The sequence below is a fragment of the Festucalex cinctus genome, chromosome 6 (assembly GCF_051991245.1).
Source record: "Festucalex cinctus isolate MCC-2025b chromosome 6, RoL_Fcin_1.0, whole genome shotgun sequence".
NCBI classification, from domain to species: Eukaryota; Metazoa; Chordata; class Actinopteri; order Syngnathiformes; family Syngnathidae; genus Festucalex; species Festucalex cinctus.
Window position 1 is genome coordinate 16,872,072 of NC_135416.1, and position 19,135 is coordinate 16,891,206.

At 37.2% G+C, this 19,135-nt stretch overlaps 1 protein-coding gene across 4 annotated transcripts in view; it reads left to right on the forward strand.

The window, feature by feature from the left end:
• The window catches only part of rptor (regulatory associated protein of MTOR, complex 1), a 142,746-nt gene that overhangs the window by 39,199 nt on the left and 84,412 nt on the right, over positions 1 to 19,135 (forward strand). For all 4 annotated transcript variants that reach the window (XM_077525536.1, XM_077525538.1, XM_077525537.1 and 1 more), the window contains exons 5-7: positions 4,875 to 5,033; positions 9,554 to 9,700; positions 15,217 to 15,392. In XM_077525536.1, the coding sequence (XP_077381662.1) occupies positions 4,875 to 5,033; positions 9,554 to 9,700; positions 15,217 to 15,392 (482 nt within the window). The remainder of the gene's footprint in view (positions 1 to 4,874; positions 5,034 to 9,553; positions 9,701 to 15,216; positions 15,393 to 19,135) is intronic.

The following is a 19,135-nucleotide window of genomic DNA, read 5'->3' on the forward strand; positions in this document are numbered from 1 at the left end:
CAAGTTTTCAACCTTTGTGCCTTCCACATGTTCAATTGACGTTTAGTCTGTCTAATGTATGAAAGCATGTGGACAAGTCCACCCCCCGTTAAAGCAACAATTAAAATGTTTAAAAAGCTGTTTGTTCAGCATGCACTCATTAGTCTTCTTACTCATTACTCTTGTTATTATTGTTCTACTGTCTTATTCTTCATACATTCTCATCATCCACAAATTAATGCCTGGTAATTGGGTGTTTTAAGATGACTTTGATATGTCAATTTACCTTGTATTCACTCAATATAATGATTAAATGAATAAAGGATGTTAATGTATAATCTTTGACTTATTTTAAAGAGCAGTGTCTTTGTCTTAACCAATTTAGTCTTGGATCATTGAGAACGTAATGTCTCTCCAGGGTCAATTAGCTCATTACCCATATTCATTTTTAACTCGGTGAGAAGTCCAGAGGTCCAAAGCAATTTCAGAAATCATATGAGGCTCTAACTTCTTTTCCCAAATTGAGACTGAAAAGTCAGGTGCATTTCAACAGTGACTGAACATTTATGGGCTTGTGAGGATTTTTTTTTTAAGCTCGGTTTGGTGGGACTGGCGCGCAGCACACTCCTCCAAGACGCTCAAATGCAATGATGTGGGTCAGTACAAATGTATCCACTTAAATTGATCAAGCCATTTAACGGCATCACTCATTCTTTGCATGTTAGGTCCTTTCCATAAGAAATGGTTTAGCGTGATTAATAAATATTTGAGTCTGAATGTGTACACTACATTGCTTTAAGCCAGCACCCTTGATCGTCCACTTTCATTGATGCGTAGTGCATGCTATGTATGGTCACGGAGTGGACGCTTATCAATTTCATCCACACGCGGTACATGTGGAGTTATAAATATGGTTTAGTATGTTCGGAAAATGTATACGGCTATCAAGCGATCTTACTGTAAAACACAGACACCTATTTATTGTGTGTGTACAATTAAAGCTTGTAGTTCACTTGTGCCTTGTAAAAAGTAGATGCTTGGACATAATATATTTGTCTTATCATTTGTTTGAAGTTTGAAGTTTGAAGTTTGAAGTTTATTGAACATATGCATATATACACGTATAATTATATAAACAAATAAAGAAAGTTAAAAGTAAAAAAATAAAAGAAACATCCAATAAATATCTATGTATATGTTCAAGGGAGTAGAAAGAAGTTGAAAACGTATCCAGTCCTACCCCTTATTCTTCATATCCTATCACTTATTTAAAATAAATTACATTTTTAATAAAAGAAAATATAATCCTACTCGTATAAAAAAATAAAATAAATAGAAAAATAAAAATACACAATAGTAACACACATATATACAAATTTCATTACAGTCATATTAATACATCAAAGAAAAATAAGTAAATGAATAAATCATTTCTACAATCTTCTTAACTCATATCTGATTTAAATAATAATATTGAACTTTACTTTTAAACATTCTTTTAAATTCAACAAGTGAATTACATCTTTTCAGGTCAATTCCCAAGTTATTCCACAAATTAACTCCTTTAACGGAGACACACCTTTGCTTAATATTTGTTCTTGTTTTGGGTTTTTTGTATACACTTGTACCCCTTATCTCATAAGGACAGTTTCTAATTTCAAACAACTTTTGAGTACTGTGGCAGAGTAGATTATTGTATACTTTATACATTATTTGTGCTATTTTAAACTCAACCAAGTCATAAAATTTCATTGTATTTAATTTAATAAATAGTGGATGTGTTGATTCTGTATATTTTGATCTATTAATAATCCTTATGGCTCTTTTTTGCAATTTAAAAACAGTGTCGGTATTTGTTTTATATGTGTTTCCCCAAATTTCCACACAATAGGTCAAATATGGTAATAATAATGTATTATATAATGTATATAGTGAATTCATGTTCAGGACCTCCTTGGTTTTATAGAGTATCCCTATGATTTTTGACATTTTCCTTTTAACATTTTCTATGTGTGGTTTCCAACATAATTTATCATCAATAACTACTCCAAGGAATTTATTTTCATACACCCTTTCTATTTCAATTAAATTCACCATAATTTTAACTTGATGAGTGATTGGTCTAGTACCGAAAACTATGAACTTGGTTTTATTTAAATTTAATGATAATTTATTCATATCAAACCAATTTTTTATTGTACTTAATTCATACTCCACAGTAGTCAGAAGCTGCTTCAAGTTGTCTCCAGAACAGTAGAAAGTTGTATCATCCGCAAACAAGACACTCTTGAGTATTTTCGAGACACAACAGATATCATTCATATACAATATAAATAATTTAGGGCCCAGCACAGACCCCTAAGGAACTCCATGAGTAATCTTCAATTGTTTTGAATTTGTATTTTTAAACTGCACATACTGATATCTATCATCCAAATAACTTTTTATCCATTTATAATATTGTAATATACAGTACTTCACCCTTGTGGTCCGTATGAAACAGAGCGGATCATAAAGGTTGACGTCACGTGCATTCAGCACCAGACATGAGGTGCACTCGACTTGAACACAGTGGGACATTTCAAACTTAGAAATAACTCCATCAGCGCATTGAATGTTAATAACTGCAAAATTTCAACAATGTGGGCTTTCTGTCAGTCTCTAAAAAGCTGACATATATCAAGAATAATCAAGGGAAATCACTTTGCCCTTTTAATGTTATTACAATTAATGGTCCATTTTGTCACTTGTGTTACAATTCATAATAAAATCACTGGGCTTCCATCTGCCATAACTGCAAATTTTCTCATGTGTATTAGTGTTTGGGATGTCAAACGTTAAATATCTAATCAGCTTTTACTGCCCAAATAACAAATCTTTTAGTGCCCTAATACTTTTATACATTACTGAGCTGGCTGTATGAAATATGTTTAAAAAAATAAAAAATAAATGATTCGTGTTCAATTTTTCTAAAGTGTTTAAAAACGATTAAGATGTTTTTTTAAATTATTATTATTATTATTATTATCAAGAGCATTCTAATTAGTATCGTTATAGTCCATCCATCCATCCATCCATCCATCCATCTTCTTACTTACTTACTACCTCACAAAGGTCGCGGGGGTCCTGGAGCCTATCCCAGCTGGCTTAGGGTAATAGGCAGAGTACACCCTGAACTGGCCGCCAGCCAATCGCAGGGCACACAGAGACGAACAACCATCCACACTCACAAGCACACCTAGGGACACCAGTTTTTTTTTTTTTCCAGAATTGAAATGTAAACAAAGTGCAAATATACCAACAGTAATGGAATAAAATGGTAATAAAAACAGGCCAGATAGTGTTTACTCTGCGAATTGTAACATAACTGCTTAAAGGACATTTACTTAGCAAATACAATGAAAGCACATACCTTCAGAAGTCAGTGACAAATTGCATGAGTCAAAAAAGTACACTATTTTCTCCTGTGTGGTTGAGCCTCGTGATGTTAGGGGGGGATCACCAATGATATGGTAGCAACCAGTCTGTGGTGTCATGCTTCGTACATCGCAGGCAAGTGTATTGTTAAAAAAATGTTTTTCCTCTGCGATTGTTTAGGCGGTTTTAGTGGTTATTTTTGCCGCAACCGGCGGCAACCCTCCTCGAGCGTTATTTTGCCGTAAATGGCTCTGATTGTTTAATTAGAGGAGCGAGAAAATGCCGCATTTCCTTGTAGACATTACTAGCGGGTATGAATAACACAAATGTGCACTTTTAGGGCGCTGCGCGATAGAAACTCGCCTGCACGCCTTCTCATCGAGAGCATATTAGCTTTGCGGTCGATTAGCATCACAAACTCATGTGAATTAGATGGTGAATTACCGGTCACGGTAAAATAAACACCACGGCTTGTTGATCTTGGCCAAACAATACGCGACATTTCAGTATTAACCAGCCACCGTCTGTGTTTTTTGTTTTTTTTGTTTTTATTTATTTTATTTTTTATTTTTTTTCATAAGGAGTGCGTCTAATCAAGAGTGCTCCAGTAATGAATGAACTTTTGTTCACCCCCAACACACAAGCTGCTTATATGTCCTCTTAACTTTACGGCAACAGTTTTCATGCACGATTTGAAAATGATTGTTTTTTTTTTTTTTTTTTTTTTTTTTTTAGCATTATATCTGACCTCTTGTTGCAAAACACCCTCCACACGACGAAGCTCACTCCCACTTTGTTGAAGACGCGACAGAACTGGCTGCAGCCATTGCACACGCTCCTACATTGTTTTTTGTGCAGTAGCGACCGCCACGTGTACGTCCAAGTTGACACGAAGACCTATAATGTTACGCATTACGTCATCACGTCAATTTCGCGATATGTCAAATTTTTATCACCTAAACAAAATACACCGGTAATTTCGCAGACGATATTTTTTGGAACACCCCTCGTGTATAGATATATACTCTACTTTTTTTTTTTTTTTTTTTTTTCTACACAATGCTCTGCTGCGTCTTTCCTCTGAGCTTTCTTACAATGTCTCTCATTCATTTATACCATCATGGAGTCCCACTGATCCCTGGAGTTGTTGCATCATTTAACATGATGAATAGGAATGTAATGCTTTGTATTTCTTTTTATAACACTGTCTGTTACGGTTCTGCAGACATAAAACTTGAATATATAAATGTGATGTATAATTTTATTCTAAACGTAATGGCGATTTCCCCCAAAGTAAAAGGATAAAACTGCACAAAGCAGCGCTGTGCATTTTTCCCCGTTGCTATGAACAGATTCACTACGTTACTCACCTTCACAAGCAGTGAGTAAATGGAGTTGAATTATTATTATAATTAACTCTACTAAAGCAAAAATCCTGTTTGTTTATTCATACTCTTGTCTTCTTTCGTGTTTTTCAGGCACGTTACAAACAAAGCCTGGACCCCACAGTGGACGAGGTGAAAAAGCTATGCACATCACTCAGACGAAATGCCAAAGAGGAGCGTGTCCTCTTTCACTACAATGGCCACGGAGTTCCACGGCCCACTGTCAATGGAGAAATTTGGGTTTTTAATAAGGTTGGTAACACTCAACTCATTAATTATACATTGAGAATGTATCACATGTTAATATGCATCAGAATTCAAAATGTAATTTTAATTTGATTAAGTTGGTAATTGCAGCAGAGTAGAGCCAATATATGTAAATCCCCAACTTAGCTTGCAAAGATCAGTGTGCTTCAACATTTAACATTCTTGCTCTACTTTATTCTATGGCCAAATGTCATATGAGCCAGATTTAGTGTGACAATTTACCTCAGGATTTTTCTTCAGGGGGAATACATTTGCCTGTGGATAACTCATTAATTTCCTACACCATTTGAAATATATGAATCCATGAAATATTCATATACGCTGCAATTTCTGATAACTTGATGATTCCAGTATGATTTCAATCAATCCCATTATTATTTGGATGACAACCACAATATTCTGTCCATCAAATCGTCGATAGCCATAAAGGTACAGGGGCCAACAATTGTCAAAGAATTTTACTTGCAATGCACAAAAGAAGTGTCTGAAAACAAAGTACGTAATCAGAGGTAAAAGGTACTAAAAAAAAAAGTAAACTATTTACCGTGGCAAAATTAACACTTAAAGTCAGTGGTCCCTTGCTACTTCACGGTTCACTTATTGTAGATACACTCTATCGCAGATTTTTTATTTGGGTCCATAACTCATACAGTACGTGGTGGGGTTTACCTCGGGTTGTACATCGACATTTCATGGGTTTTTCAGAGGCTATTAATCTTTTTTTTATCATGTACTGTACATATAATACACTTAAATCCAGTGTGTAGCATGCACAAGCTTCACAAATCACTGTATTCCCTATTCAGCAATCAAATAAGCAAACTAATCACTTTGCTGTCACTGCATTCAGTAATTAAATAACCAAACGTAGAATAAAGTCGCATTCACGTGGAACAGATCATTAGCCTAATTAGCATACTAGTCAAAATCATTAACCAGCACAAACTGATGCGACATCACACAGACGAGTATACAGTACGCAAATGTCATACTGTACAACAAACTTGAAATGGACATGATATGTGATCAAACCTTACCTTCTTGCATCAACACACAACAAGAAATGTTTCAGAATACAGTCTGTAACTGACGTTTTTGGCTCGAATAAACGTGAGCTGCTTCGAGTGGACGACGAGACACACCTGCATCATTCGCGTTCGACATGGTACTCTAGATGCATTCACTCACTGCTCATCCATCCATCCATCCATCCATCCATCAATCATCTACCGCTATATCTAGGGTTGGGTCGCGGGGGAAGCAGCTTTAGCGGGCAAGCCCCGATTTCCCTCTCCCCAGCCACTTCAACCAGCACCTCCAGCGGTATCCCAAGGCGTTCCCAGGCCAGCCGAGAGACATAGCCTGTGTCCAAATTCACAAGGCTGGGTCCTCCGAAGGCCGAATTTGTTGGTTGCATGACGTCACTCCCGGCCCGACAGGCATAGTCTCTCTCCAGCGTGTCCTGGATCATCCCTGGGGTCTCCCTTCAGTGGGACATGCACAACACATCTCCAGGGAAGCGCCCAGGAGGCATCTGAGCCAGTTAAAAATGTCATAAAAATATAATGAACAGCTGGAATTGCCAGCTAATTGTAAGCATCAACGAATGCGTCTTGTTTTTAAGGGTGGCAAATTGGTCTATCACTGTTGTGACTCTTTTGAAGTCACAGAGATTACATTTTGAGGCATATGTGCCTGGATGGTTGAAGAAAAACATTACTTAATGATGTTTACGTTAAATAATAGATAATTTGGCTTCTATTTAGCTCTTGCTTCTCTCCACTTTCTAATCATTACTTACTACCCTACATAAAATGTCATGTAATGTAAGTATTGTATACACCTTGCTTGAAATGCTTCATATTTCACATCCATAATGGGTTTGATTCTTGATCACTAATAGATTTATTCGATGAAATCTTTTACACTAATATTTCCAGAAGATGTCACTCCCTTGTTGCGCTCCCAACTCACGTCCTGGTTCCTATAGTTCAATATGGACGCAGGATATTATTAGTCCATTGCTATTATTATGACAATCATAAAGTTGAATGAGCTCAACCCTTGTTTCATGGTGTGAATTGATGCATTGAGTTAACTCTATAACATCCTCCATCTTCATGTAAACAGTCAGGAGCTTCTAATTGACAAGCTAGTTTGTAGTAACATTGCACATTCTGCTTTTAGGCTGAAGCCCGTAGGTCGGTAATAGTTATCCTATTTTAACAGTTATTTTCCTCATTTTTAGATTTGCAATTGACTTGAGATTGTAGTTTAAAAGCTGAACACTCGAAACTAAGAAATAAAATCTTAACACAAGTTACAAATGATCAAAAACTGAAAAACAGTTTATTTTTCAGTAAGAACTAAATAGTGTGCCTGCTGTTATCCCAGGGCAAATCTTCCGTGAAGACATGAAATATTGTTTTGAGTTGTTCATTGCCGCTATTCAATAAGCGAACACCCACTTGCAGTGATGCACTGCTGTTGTCCAAACTTAGCTGTTGCCACTCGATCCCCAGCACACCCACAGGCGTTCCTTTTTAGCTTCATGTGTTCTTCTTCCTTTTTCTTTCCCATAAGTTGTTCTTGATGCATAAGTCATTTACGAGAAAATGCATCCTCACTGTCACTGGTAATGGTTAGAGATGGGCGAGTTCCAATACCAGGTATCGGCTGATACCAGCCTTAATTTCAGTTCTCGTGCCTGCTACAATGTGACCTATATTTTATCATTCCTCTCATATGCCAATTAAGATGCATTTTCTGATATGTATGTTTAGAAGCTTAGTAGGTATTGATCTGGATGTCACTACTTTACACACAACTTAAAGTCATGGTTTGTTTGTAAGAAATAAAAACATAGTGCAACATAAACAAATATGACACACATTCAACTACCAATAAGGCAGACACTCAGAGATAAAAAGGGGTAAACGTCCTAATAACTTGATTAACAGAATGTATTGCACCACGCAATGCATTCTGGGACCCGAGTGGCTTTGCTGTCATTACCATAGATATGACCAATTGTTAAGTATGACATGGCCGTGCCAACGACAATGTTAGAGCTTGTATGGGCAAAGTGTTGCCACGTTCCATGTTGGGATGCCCAAAAATGAGTTGATGCCCCAAAGAAGAAGAAGGAAAAAAAAAAAAAACCTTCATTGAAAATTGGTTGAGAATTGAGCATGTAATGACTTATTCTCATAGCACATGCGTTGCCTTTTGATGCAAACGTTGCCGAGTTGGGACACTCCCATGTCATGTCACAGCAGTTGAAGCATCCTTTTGTAAGTTGTAACATGTTAGTAACTTGTCATTAGCATGTAGCTTTATTTCACTCTGATTATCCCAAGTGAAAGCTGGCCCTGGACACTTTATTTACAGTTCAGCACACACGTCAGATTTCTTCTTCTGTCGATGTCATGTAAATCATTATGTCACTAAAAGTGTGCTGAGAATGAGTCACCAGAGTTGAATTAAATTGTGGTATTAGAACTAGGGATGTAACGATAAGGGCAATATCGTGATATCGTGGTATCATTTTCACAATATTTAAAGGGAACACATCTGTTTAAAAAGTCAGGTTGATTTCCATTTGTGCAGTTCTAGCACCCTCTGGTAGCTAGTTTATTAGTGCAATTTAATTTTCATAAGAGATGTTTTGGCCTTCTATGTTTTAAATCTGTGCTAATTGTCAGATGAAGGGGAATGTAATATGCTTGTGAAGCGTCAATATGCGTAGGAAATGTGTGTGTGCATTAGAAAGTAAGTGCCTCAATATTGTTATTAGAAATTACAGGCGGTTTATATGCATTGCTATTATGCACAATATTGTGCTTTTTCTTTGGTATGAGCTCTTTTTTTTTTTTTTTAAACAATATTGTGACCTTTTTTAAATATCGCCAACCCCCCTCCCACAATATCGTGATAATTATCGTATCGTGACCTTCATATTGTGATAATATCGTATCGTGATGTTTCGATATCGTTACATCCCTAATTAGAACATGACAAACTTGTCTTTTTATAATAGGTATTCCGAAATTTTACTTGAAGCACTGTTGTATTCAATTTCATTCATTTTTAATTGCACTTATGTATTCCTTGAAAATAATTTGTACAAGAACATTTTATTTGGGACTTCTCCTGGCCTCGGAATAGTTTTATGTATTTACTTAAATTCATTCGATTGTGTGTTGTATACACAATATGTATTTTATGAATAAATGGAAGAAATATCTGGTGAGTACTCAAGACTTGAGTACTCGTATTGGTCTGAAAGAAAGTGGGATCGAACACCCCCTAGTAGTGGCATCACGCACGCTTTGGTAGCTAATAGCTATATAGCTGGTTCTATGATCATTCATTACACCCTTGTTGTTTGATCACTCTCATCTCTTAACTTGGCATCATAAATTATTAATAATTCTCCCAAAGTAATTTTATAATGCCACACTGCTCTAATCCTTTCACCACTCTCATCTCTGTTCCTCTTCAAGAACTACACGCAGTACATCCCATTGTCCATCTATGACCTCCAGACCTGGATGGGGAGCCCTTCCATTTTTGTCTACGACTGCTCCAATGCTGGAATCATTGTCAAGTCCTTCAAGCAGTTTGCCCTGCAGCGAGAACAGGAACTGGAGGTGGGCGCATGCACGCACACACACATGCACACCAAGCCTCAAAATATATATATTTTTTTGTTTGTGGGGCAATTTTGCTCATCAATTACTTCCTTTGAAGGTCTTGAAGCAAAGGTTTTTTTTAATGAGACACTTGATTAGGTTAAACATTGGCTAGCGCACTAATGCGAATGGAGATTGCTAACCGTTTAGCATGGCTAAGTGTCAGGAGTCTCCCTTCCATGCATTCTCCCCTGCCCGCGCAGAGCGCATATCAGGCTTTTGATGACGTATAGATCGGATGCGTGCGGATGAGTGTTCACAGTGCAGACGCATCACATGCATATCCGATTTATGTCCACATACGAAAGAGTCGCAGGTCGGGTGTGAAAAAAATTGGAATTGTACTGTTACCCCTGCATGAAAAAATCAGATACGTGTGGAAAAAATTGGAATTGAGCTGCAGTGTGAACTAGGGGTGGGACGATACTGGTAAACCACGATTTGATACTGTGATATTTGGCTCACAATATCGATAATATCACGATACTCGATATCTACGATTTTTGATATATTGTCAAAAAAAATGTTAGCTATATATCACGATATGTGACTGAAAAAGCCAACAAATGCCCATAAAAAGGAAACTAATTATGCATTTATTCAATGCCAAAACTTTGTACAATGTACACAGTTCTGCATAGTGCCTCACTGCCTCTTAGTCTTTTAACTGTAAACATTGTAAAGTAAGACAAATTAAAGTGCATAAACATTTATAACATAATTTACATCGATATCTACCATCAGTGTATCGATAATTTATTGCAACAGAGAACGCAGCAATATATTGCGATATCGATTTTTTTTCTCACACCCCTAGTGTGAACGTAACCATAGTCTATAAATATTAGCACGAAACTTGCAATATTTTGGAGAATATTCAAAAGCTTTACGCATATGAATGTGCGTCAGTTCTTCCATCCAGTAGTTATATTTTTAACAATAATTTTAATCTGTTGTGTGGGTCAATTTGATCCCAATTTCAGGTTAATTTGCACATTGTCTCAAATGTCACGAATACGTCACAAATACGTCGCAGATACGTCACAAAATGACAGGGACGATAACCTCAGTTTGACAATTCAACGTTCACAACGTTGGGCAATGTTTGCAGTTGAGTGCAATACAACCTATTGGAATGCCTTGCAGTTCCTAGGTTTGACCTACTTGCACTGAAAGTATTCAGCTGTAGCTGTACCATTACCGTTAGTGTTAATAGATGTGTTAATATGGATGTTTATATTTACTACTTCCTCAGTAGTGGAATAATGACAGCTGCCCCCTTATAAATGCAATCAAAGTTGCATAACCTCTCAAAAGCATTTTTCTTTTTACTTGAGAGATTGCTCTTCACACCCACTCATTCAGGAAGTGTGCAATGTGCTGGGGTCATGGAAGATGAAGAGACTTTTTAATCATTCAAGAGATGATCCAAGCAGGGGGCACTCCCACCTCGCCCACACACTGGAAAGGTATCCCTTTCATAGCAGTGTGTGCGTCAACACATTGCACATACAGCCATATTTCAGCCTTATGTAGAAATGTTTGTTTATTGAACATGTAAACCTCAAACAGAAATATTGAAATGAAAATGAATTTCAAACTTTTTTTTTTACATACATGGTCATCATTAAGCACATCTTACATGTTCAAAAGGGAGTAGGAAGAAGTAAAAAAAACACACAAAAAAAAACAACTTATCGATCCTACCACCTTACAAAAAAACACACACATAAACTTGCACATATATAAACAGCTGCACTTATACATGCATAGATATGCCTACAGCATTGTGCATTTAGTTGATAAGCTAACATTTTTACAGATATATAAATCAGCACAAAGGCTTACACATTTTTAATTGCACTCTATTTTCTACATTTGTACTGACTTATAACTAATTTAAATATTGTTGTACTTTGTTTGTATACATCCTTTTAAAAACAGCCAGTGATTCAGACCTTTTCAGGTTAATTCCAAAAGTGTTCCAAAACTGTACACCTATATTTGAAACACACCTTTGTTTAATATTTGTTCTTATTTTGATTTTATTTATTTATTTATTTGTAATAAACTCTCGTCCCCCTTAAATCATAGTCACTGTCTGATTTCAAACAGCTTCTGAATATTGTGGTAAAGTAGGTTGTTGTTGTGTACCTTGTACATTATTTGAGCTATATTAAACTCAACTAGATTATAAAATTTCATTCTATTTAATTTGATAAATAATGAATTTGTTGGTTCCGTATATTTTGATCGGTTAATAATTCGTATTGCTCATTTTTGTCATTTGAAAAGAGGGTATTTGTTTTGGAAGCATTTCCCCATATTTCCACACAATAGGTTAGATGTGGTAATAATAATGAGCAATGTAATGTATATAATGACTTCTTATTCAAAACATTCTTTGTTTTGTAAAGGATCCTTATAATTTTGGACACTTTCCTTTTAACGTTATCTATGTGGGACTTCTGCATGTCTACATTCACACTTTGCATACTTTGGAAGCGTAACATTTTTAGGCATACTGTAGATAGAGATGTTGACAGAGAGCTGCAGGAACATTATGAAGCTTTAGTTGCCCTGGAAGACTTCCAGCACAGCAACAGCCCTCTGATGTTCTGAGTGCTCTATTATAGGGCTACCTGGTCTGGTTTAAATATCTCATCACTTGCCGTGCACTTAGCCAACATGTTCACTGCATTAGCTGTGGACTTTTTCTCTGAAACTGCACTCACTGCTCAGACACATTGGACCGCCTGACCTTTTGTGTGGATTGTTTATAGGGGGTTGGTGTTTTGGTTATCATCATTCCACAAAATGTAGACAAAAATCTGAGTTTCAATGGATGACTTTATGTGCTATTTCACCTGGCCTATGAAGTCAACTGGGATCGGTTCCATTTGCATGCAACACTAACTAAGACATTTGGGTGAGAAAATGGATGGATGAATGGGTTTACAGTAGTGCTGCTCCAAACAAGCCACCAATCGTGATCGGCCAATTTTTTTTTTTGTAAAAGTATGTGATCAACATGTGTCGATCAACTCCTTTCATTGCTGATCACCTGCAGCTGGTACTTTGCACTGCAGCTTAGAGCCAACGAGAGACCAGCCTGTGTGCAGTGTAGTGTCCCTTCGCTCTGTCTTTAACGTTGCACTGTTTGTGGATGGAATGGATTGAAATTCGAATGTGATGTTTTTTTTTGTTTTTAATCAGATACGTTAATTGAAAAAAATAATTGTCAGATTAATTGATTTGCTCTACAATTAAAATTGTACAGCTAAATCATGTGATCAGTACATGAATCGGTATTGGTCAATCTCCCCCATGGACAATTGGTATCACAATCGGCAGTAGTAGCAGTTTGTTTCTATTATATAATAATAATAATACATTTGCTTGAAAGTAGTTGTTTTGTAGAAGCTTTGTTTTATTGTGGTGGTGATCATTTGTGGTGTTGCATGTACCCACTCCTTCCCTGTAGAATTGGTCTCATTAATTAGTGTCATTTAAAAGAAGCAGCATCCTGTGCTATTGCTTTGCGCTCTGATATTCATAGCAGAGGAGAAAGAAAAGAAAGCTGTCATGGTGATTTTCATGGTAATTTGTGAGATTACAATATGCTAATGTGATAATTACGCTGGATACTCTGCATTCATCAGCTTCTGCTGGCATTGCTGTTATGTTTACCTTGAGGATTAGTGTGGTACACACATTCTCCAAATTTCTTCTAGGCAACGATACAATTCTGAGGTTGACACAACCGGGACCCACACCGGCACATGCCGCTTTGTTCATGATGTTTGTCTTTGGGAACAGTCAAGTCAACAGTTTGCTCATTAAGATTGAGACAGAAAAAAAAAAGTCATGCTACAGCAAGATTGCCACAGATATATGTGTAATCAAACTGCCCACTCATGCCTGGAAGCATTTTACACGGAAATTACAAGTTATTATATTTTGTCAAAATACAATAGTTTTTTCTTTACGTATCACCATCCATCCATCCACCCATCCATCCATCCATCCTCTGAATCACTTATTCTCTCTAGGGTCGCAGGCGTGCTGGAGCCTATCCCAGCTGAAATTGGGTGAGAGGTGGAGTAATTGCAGGTTACCAATAGACAAACAACCATTCACATATATGGACAATTTAGAGTGAAGCTACCATGCAGGTTTTTGGAATGCGGGAAGAAATGGGAATACCCGGAAAAAAACCCTCATCGACACGGAGAGAATATACACTCTTCACACAGGAAGGCTGGAGTCTTTGAACCCATGACCTCAGAACCGTGAGATGGATGTGTTCACCAGTTGTCCACCGTGCTACGCTATTACCATAATATTCATACAACATAGGCGGCATTGTTTAATACATTGAGAATTTCTATCTATTTTGTTGGTGAAGCTGGTGTTCTAAAATTAGATACCATTATTTTAAAACTCCAATTTGCTTTTAAGAATTCAGTCTTGTGGTTTGAAGTAAAGGATTAAAAACGATCCACATTCAGGGCATTCCTGCTGCTTTTTCAAATTGCTGTGGAGGGTTATTTAATCATTTGAACGACTCTAGTGCTTAGTACATTAAAAACCATGTGAGATGAGTTTGATCAGGTCAAAATGCTGGGGAGGTGGAGTTCCTGTTTGCACCATTCATTTGCAAATATGGCAACTTTAAAATATCTAGATCAGAAGAAGTGCTTGAAGATACAGCTATACATGTACCATTGCCAGATATTATTGCTAAATATTGTGTATCATTAGCTTCTGTGCTCTGTCGAAAATCTTGCTACAGCTCATACACTTGTCACTGCAGAATTGTGAGCAAATGCAATTCAGATTCATGTCCAAGTCAGAAAAGAAAGTTTGTCAGAAAAGTGGAACAGAGGTCCAGATTCCAGATAGTCCCTTGACTTGTGAAGACAACCTTGGCAGCTTTACGCATGAAATGATTATTCAGATAACGTCCAACACTCCTAAGACCTGCCTAGTTTTGTGTCCTGGAAATAAATGGTGACCAAACCAGTACTCATACTTGCCCAATGAGTCAAGCTGCTCATGAATAAAAGTTGGTCTTTTTACAACATACGATAAGGTCCTCTCTTTCCAGAAGTCAGATGCCAAATGCCTGGTCAGATAATGCAGCTAGGTTCTTGTGGGGATAAGGAGTGAAGAGATGCATTGGCGCATTTTGATCTTGTAGTCTTCGCATCCATTGGTTGCAGACAACAAATGCCATGACCACAAAATCCTTTAGGGATCCTGTTCCCTAATGTGGCAACTCCAGGCTAAAAAGACCTACTGTCCGAGACAACATCCAAGAGGGGGTTTCTAGAGCTCAGAGGAGGGATGCAGCTTAAGCTCTGTCAGCTCCATCCGAACCACCCAAATGAATTCACACAGGATATAAGTTGGATGTGATATGTTCAAATAAATTAGAACACGAAAAGCACTCTCCTCATGTGTCTTTACAGGTGGCCGCCATCAATCCCAGCCATCCACTCGCCCAGATGCCTCTGCCACCTTCCATGAAGAACTGTATCCAGCTGGCTGCCTGCGAGGCCAGCGAGTTGCTCCCAATGAACCCCGACCTCCCTGCTGACCTTTTCACTTCCTGCCTCACGACGCCTATAAAGATTGCCTTGCGGTGGTAAGGTTTTTGTGCTTTTGTTTGACGCATCCTTAAAATCAGAATATTATGACATTGGACCACGTGGGGTTGTTGTCCATTGTATATAAACTTCAATCAAGATTTAAGAACAGACCTGCAGAATGAAACTAAAAGTGCCAATATTTAACATTTATGTAATCTTTAAAACTCTTTGACTGCCAAAGACATTTCATGAAGATTAGTAAAATTCCAATGAATGGAATGCGATCTTTCATTTCGCAGCCACATTGTATATGTAGTAAAGGCAAACAATATTCTACAATATAAAATGATCAAAAGCGGCTGGCACTGTGGATTTTTTTGTTTTGTTTTTATAACGCCTGGCAGTCAAAGAGTTAAAAATGATTGAAATATTCTCCTATTGTCATGAATTTTCATGCAGACCAAGATTATTGTTCATGTCGTGCTCGGGCCTCAATACCTCTGCTTAGTATTGGCTATGCACAGAAATAGTTATCTCTGATGGAAATCAAGAAAAACTGTAACCCAAGCTTGAGCATAGCGCTGCAGAGAGGATGGTCCCTGCAGGGGTGTGTTGAGTCAAAAAGGTAATGCATGATATTCAGGAAATGTGTTCATTAGGGAGGCTTGTGTAATACAGCCACCTGATGGGAATGCATAACAATGGAACATTCAAATATTAATCTTTCTTGCAGCTCACTGGTTGCATCAGCCAAGCACAATGTTTGTGTGCGCATCAATCTGAGTGGTTTGCACATTCAGCCCCTGGTGTTTGCATCACCTCAGCAATCACTTGAAGAATACAGTATGAGTTGAAATCTAGCCACACACTGACTTATCTAAACTAGACGGAACTGGCCAATTGTAAAGAATTAAATGTGAAACAACATTTTGAGGTACCATTTGTTATTTTATTGAAGTACAAAAACGTGGCACAATTGTCAAGAAAAAACAGAGGCAATGTATTTCGCAGCTGCTGGAGATAACGGAAAGGACAGGCTGAGGAAAATGAGAGACTGTTGAAACAGCCCGACGTATTATGTTTACATGATCAAAAAGGAACATTTAGTGTTATCACCAGGTATCAAGATGGTGATAATGCATTCTTACTCTCGGCACATGAGAAACTGAAACGCTTCCTGAGGGCCAAGCCAACATGCTAAGCTCAACTGTGTCTTTTAGTGTTAACGTATTGAGAAAAAGCATACCGTCTTATTGGACACACAAATATATGGATAAGTGGGAAGTATAATATTCTTGACAGTGTGTAAATCACTCAATATGTAAAACATTTGAAAATGTAGATTTGCATGCAGTAAATCTTGGCTCTTGGCTCTCTTCCCACCACTGTGTAAGAAATAAGAACAATGCTAACACTGAGGCCCCGTTGTGTTGTGGCCCCGGTTTTTTTTTTTTTTTTTTTTTTTTAAAAGTAGTTGCTAGAGCAGCGGCAAAGTTGCTAAATATAGCCAAAGTGTTTCTAAATTGGCAACATTGCAGACACAGGTTTGCTTGTACTAGTGTCCACGTGAGCACATAAAAAACAATAAGTGCAACATGGCCACTGTGAGAGCCAGTCTGAGACTGTGATCGGGCCGGCTCCATTTTAGCACTGCTATCTTTGAAGGCTGGAGAAACCAGAAGAAAGTGTTTGTTTTTTTTGTTTTTTTTGGTATTATTTCATCGTATCATCATTCATCATTTATGCAACTTGGCAGTGCTGCAGTGCTCAGTGCTCCACTGATGAGACGTGGTTTCTTGGCTATTGAAGGGCAGGTGTAAATTAGACAAATATTAACTGTGTTTTTTCAGAATACAGTATTTATCAGTTTAAATTAAACTGTCATGTAATATTTACGAAGGTCATCTGAGTGCTGTGATTTTGATGCTGCACTTCGAATGCTCCAATTTATATCAAAATTGTTGGAAGTCTTGCTCATCCCATGAATCATCACATTTCACACAAGTGCACGCACACGCGCACGCGCCTGTGTACATTTTAATAACAGGCGTCAGACAGATAGTTTAACACATTTTCCATTCGAAATTCAATCCACACGTGAAAGTTTTCATGATGGATGTTCTGTAAGTGAGAGTGACAGGCTACCTTCAAGAAGTGCCCTACAGCTGCCACATGTTTCTTTCCTGCCATAAATATTGAAGAGTTTAAGTTCTCTTTCTGCTCTAAACGCACATATAGCTATGACCTGCATAATGAACCCTCAGTGTTATGTCATTAATATTGATGTCCCTAACATTGTATTTCACTCAACAAGTTTCCGAATGGTATTGACTCAAATGGTCCTCGGAGCGCTCAAGCTCTACAAATGGATGTTGTGGCTTGCAAGGAGAAACTTTGCCTGTTTAGTTATACAATACTGTAATATGTTTTCTTTCTTTACAGTAGTTACAACGGACACTGAATTTAGTATTACACATTCAAAATCACCACAACTGAAGCAATGCTGAGTCTCATGCTGATTCAAAAGTCAAGGAAAATTAATTGTGCTTTAAGATGAATTATAAAAAATGTTTAATTAATCAACATCTATTTTACTTTTCAAGAGCTGTTGTTTAATTGACCATAGCTCGGATTTTAGCCTCTCAACATTACTTTCTGATTCCTGAGAACAAACTGACTTCCATTTTTAATGAAAATAAAAACGGCTGTTTTTACTTTGGAAAACAATTACTGAACCAGTAACTTCATCACTTTCAAAAAGGTTGCCAAGTACAGTACATCAATCCCTCTTGTGTGATATTGTTTGTTGTTTAGTTGTTGTTTTTGAAATAAACAACAATAGTTTAATTAACATTGATCGGAAAACAAGGTTTTGCAATACACTTTATTGCAAAATGAACTTGTATCTGATTACGGTATTTGATTAATCAATTGAATAATGAATAGAAAAATTATTTAAAAAAATATTCAATGGCATCCCTATTGTTGCTGTATCACTGAAATGTATCAAAACGGTGTCAGGAAAAATTCTTAAAAATGCGAGAATTATTTTAAACACCAAACAAAATTTATGACTGTTATCGGAGAGAATAACAATTCAGTAGACTCCTTGTGCTCAAACCCGACTTTTTAGATTTGACATTCCATATGTAACCTGCTTCCTCATCCCCGCCAGTTTTAACCACACAGTACCGTTAGCTCATTTGTTTTCTGCTCCTCATGTGGATTTTGCCCATCTTGCTCTGATTTTTTTTCTTCTGCTTAGTTATACATAGCCTTAGAAAATGAGTGTGAGGTAAACAGTATATATACAGTATGGGGTGGAGTTTGTGAGTGGGTGAACAAATGCAGTGATGTGTTTGCATACCTGGGTTTTAAAAAATTAATGAGAGGCAGCAAGAGGTGGATGATGGTGGTACAGAAAGAGAGAAAGAAAGAAAGAAAGAAAGAAGGAAAAAGCGAGATGAGAAACAGGGAGGCTGTGTCTATGCGTGTATTACATTGTTCAGGTGAGCAGAAAACCATTCCCAATAGATGTCCATCATCAATGATTTTTCCCACCGCTTTGATGGACTGAATGAGAACCAGGATGTGTAAAATGGAGAAGAAAGACACGGGGTATAACTGGGGATATAACCATTCACTCAAGCCCGATTCAATTCGATTTTCAGTTCCCAATTTCCTTTTTTTTTTTTGTTGTTTTTTTTTTTTTTTTTTTTTTTTTACAAAATTACATTATCCATCCATCCATCCATCCATTTTCTTGACTGCTTATTCCTCACAAGGGTCGCGGGGGATG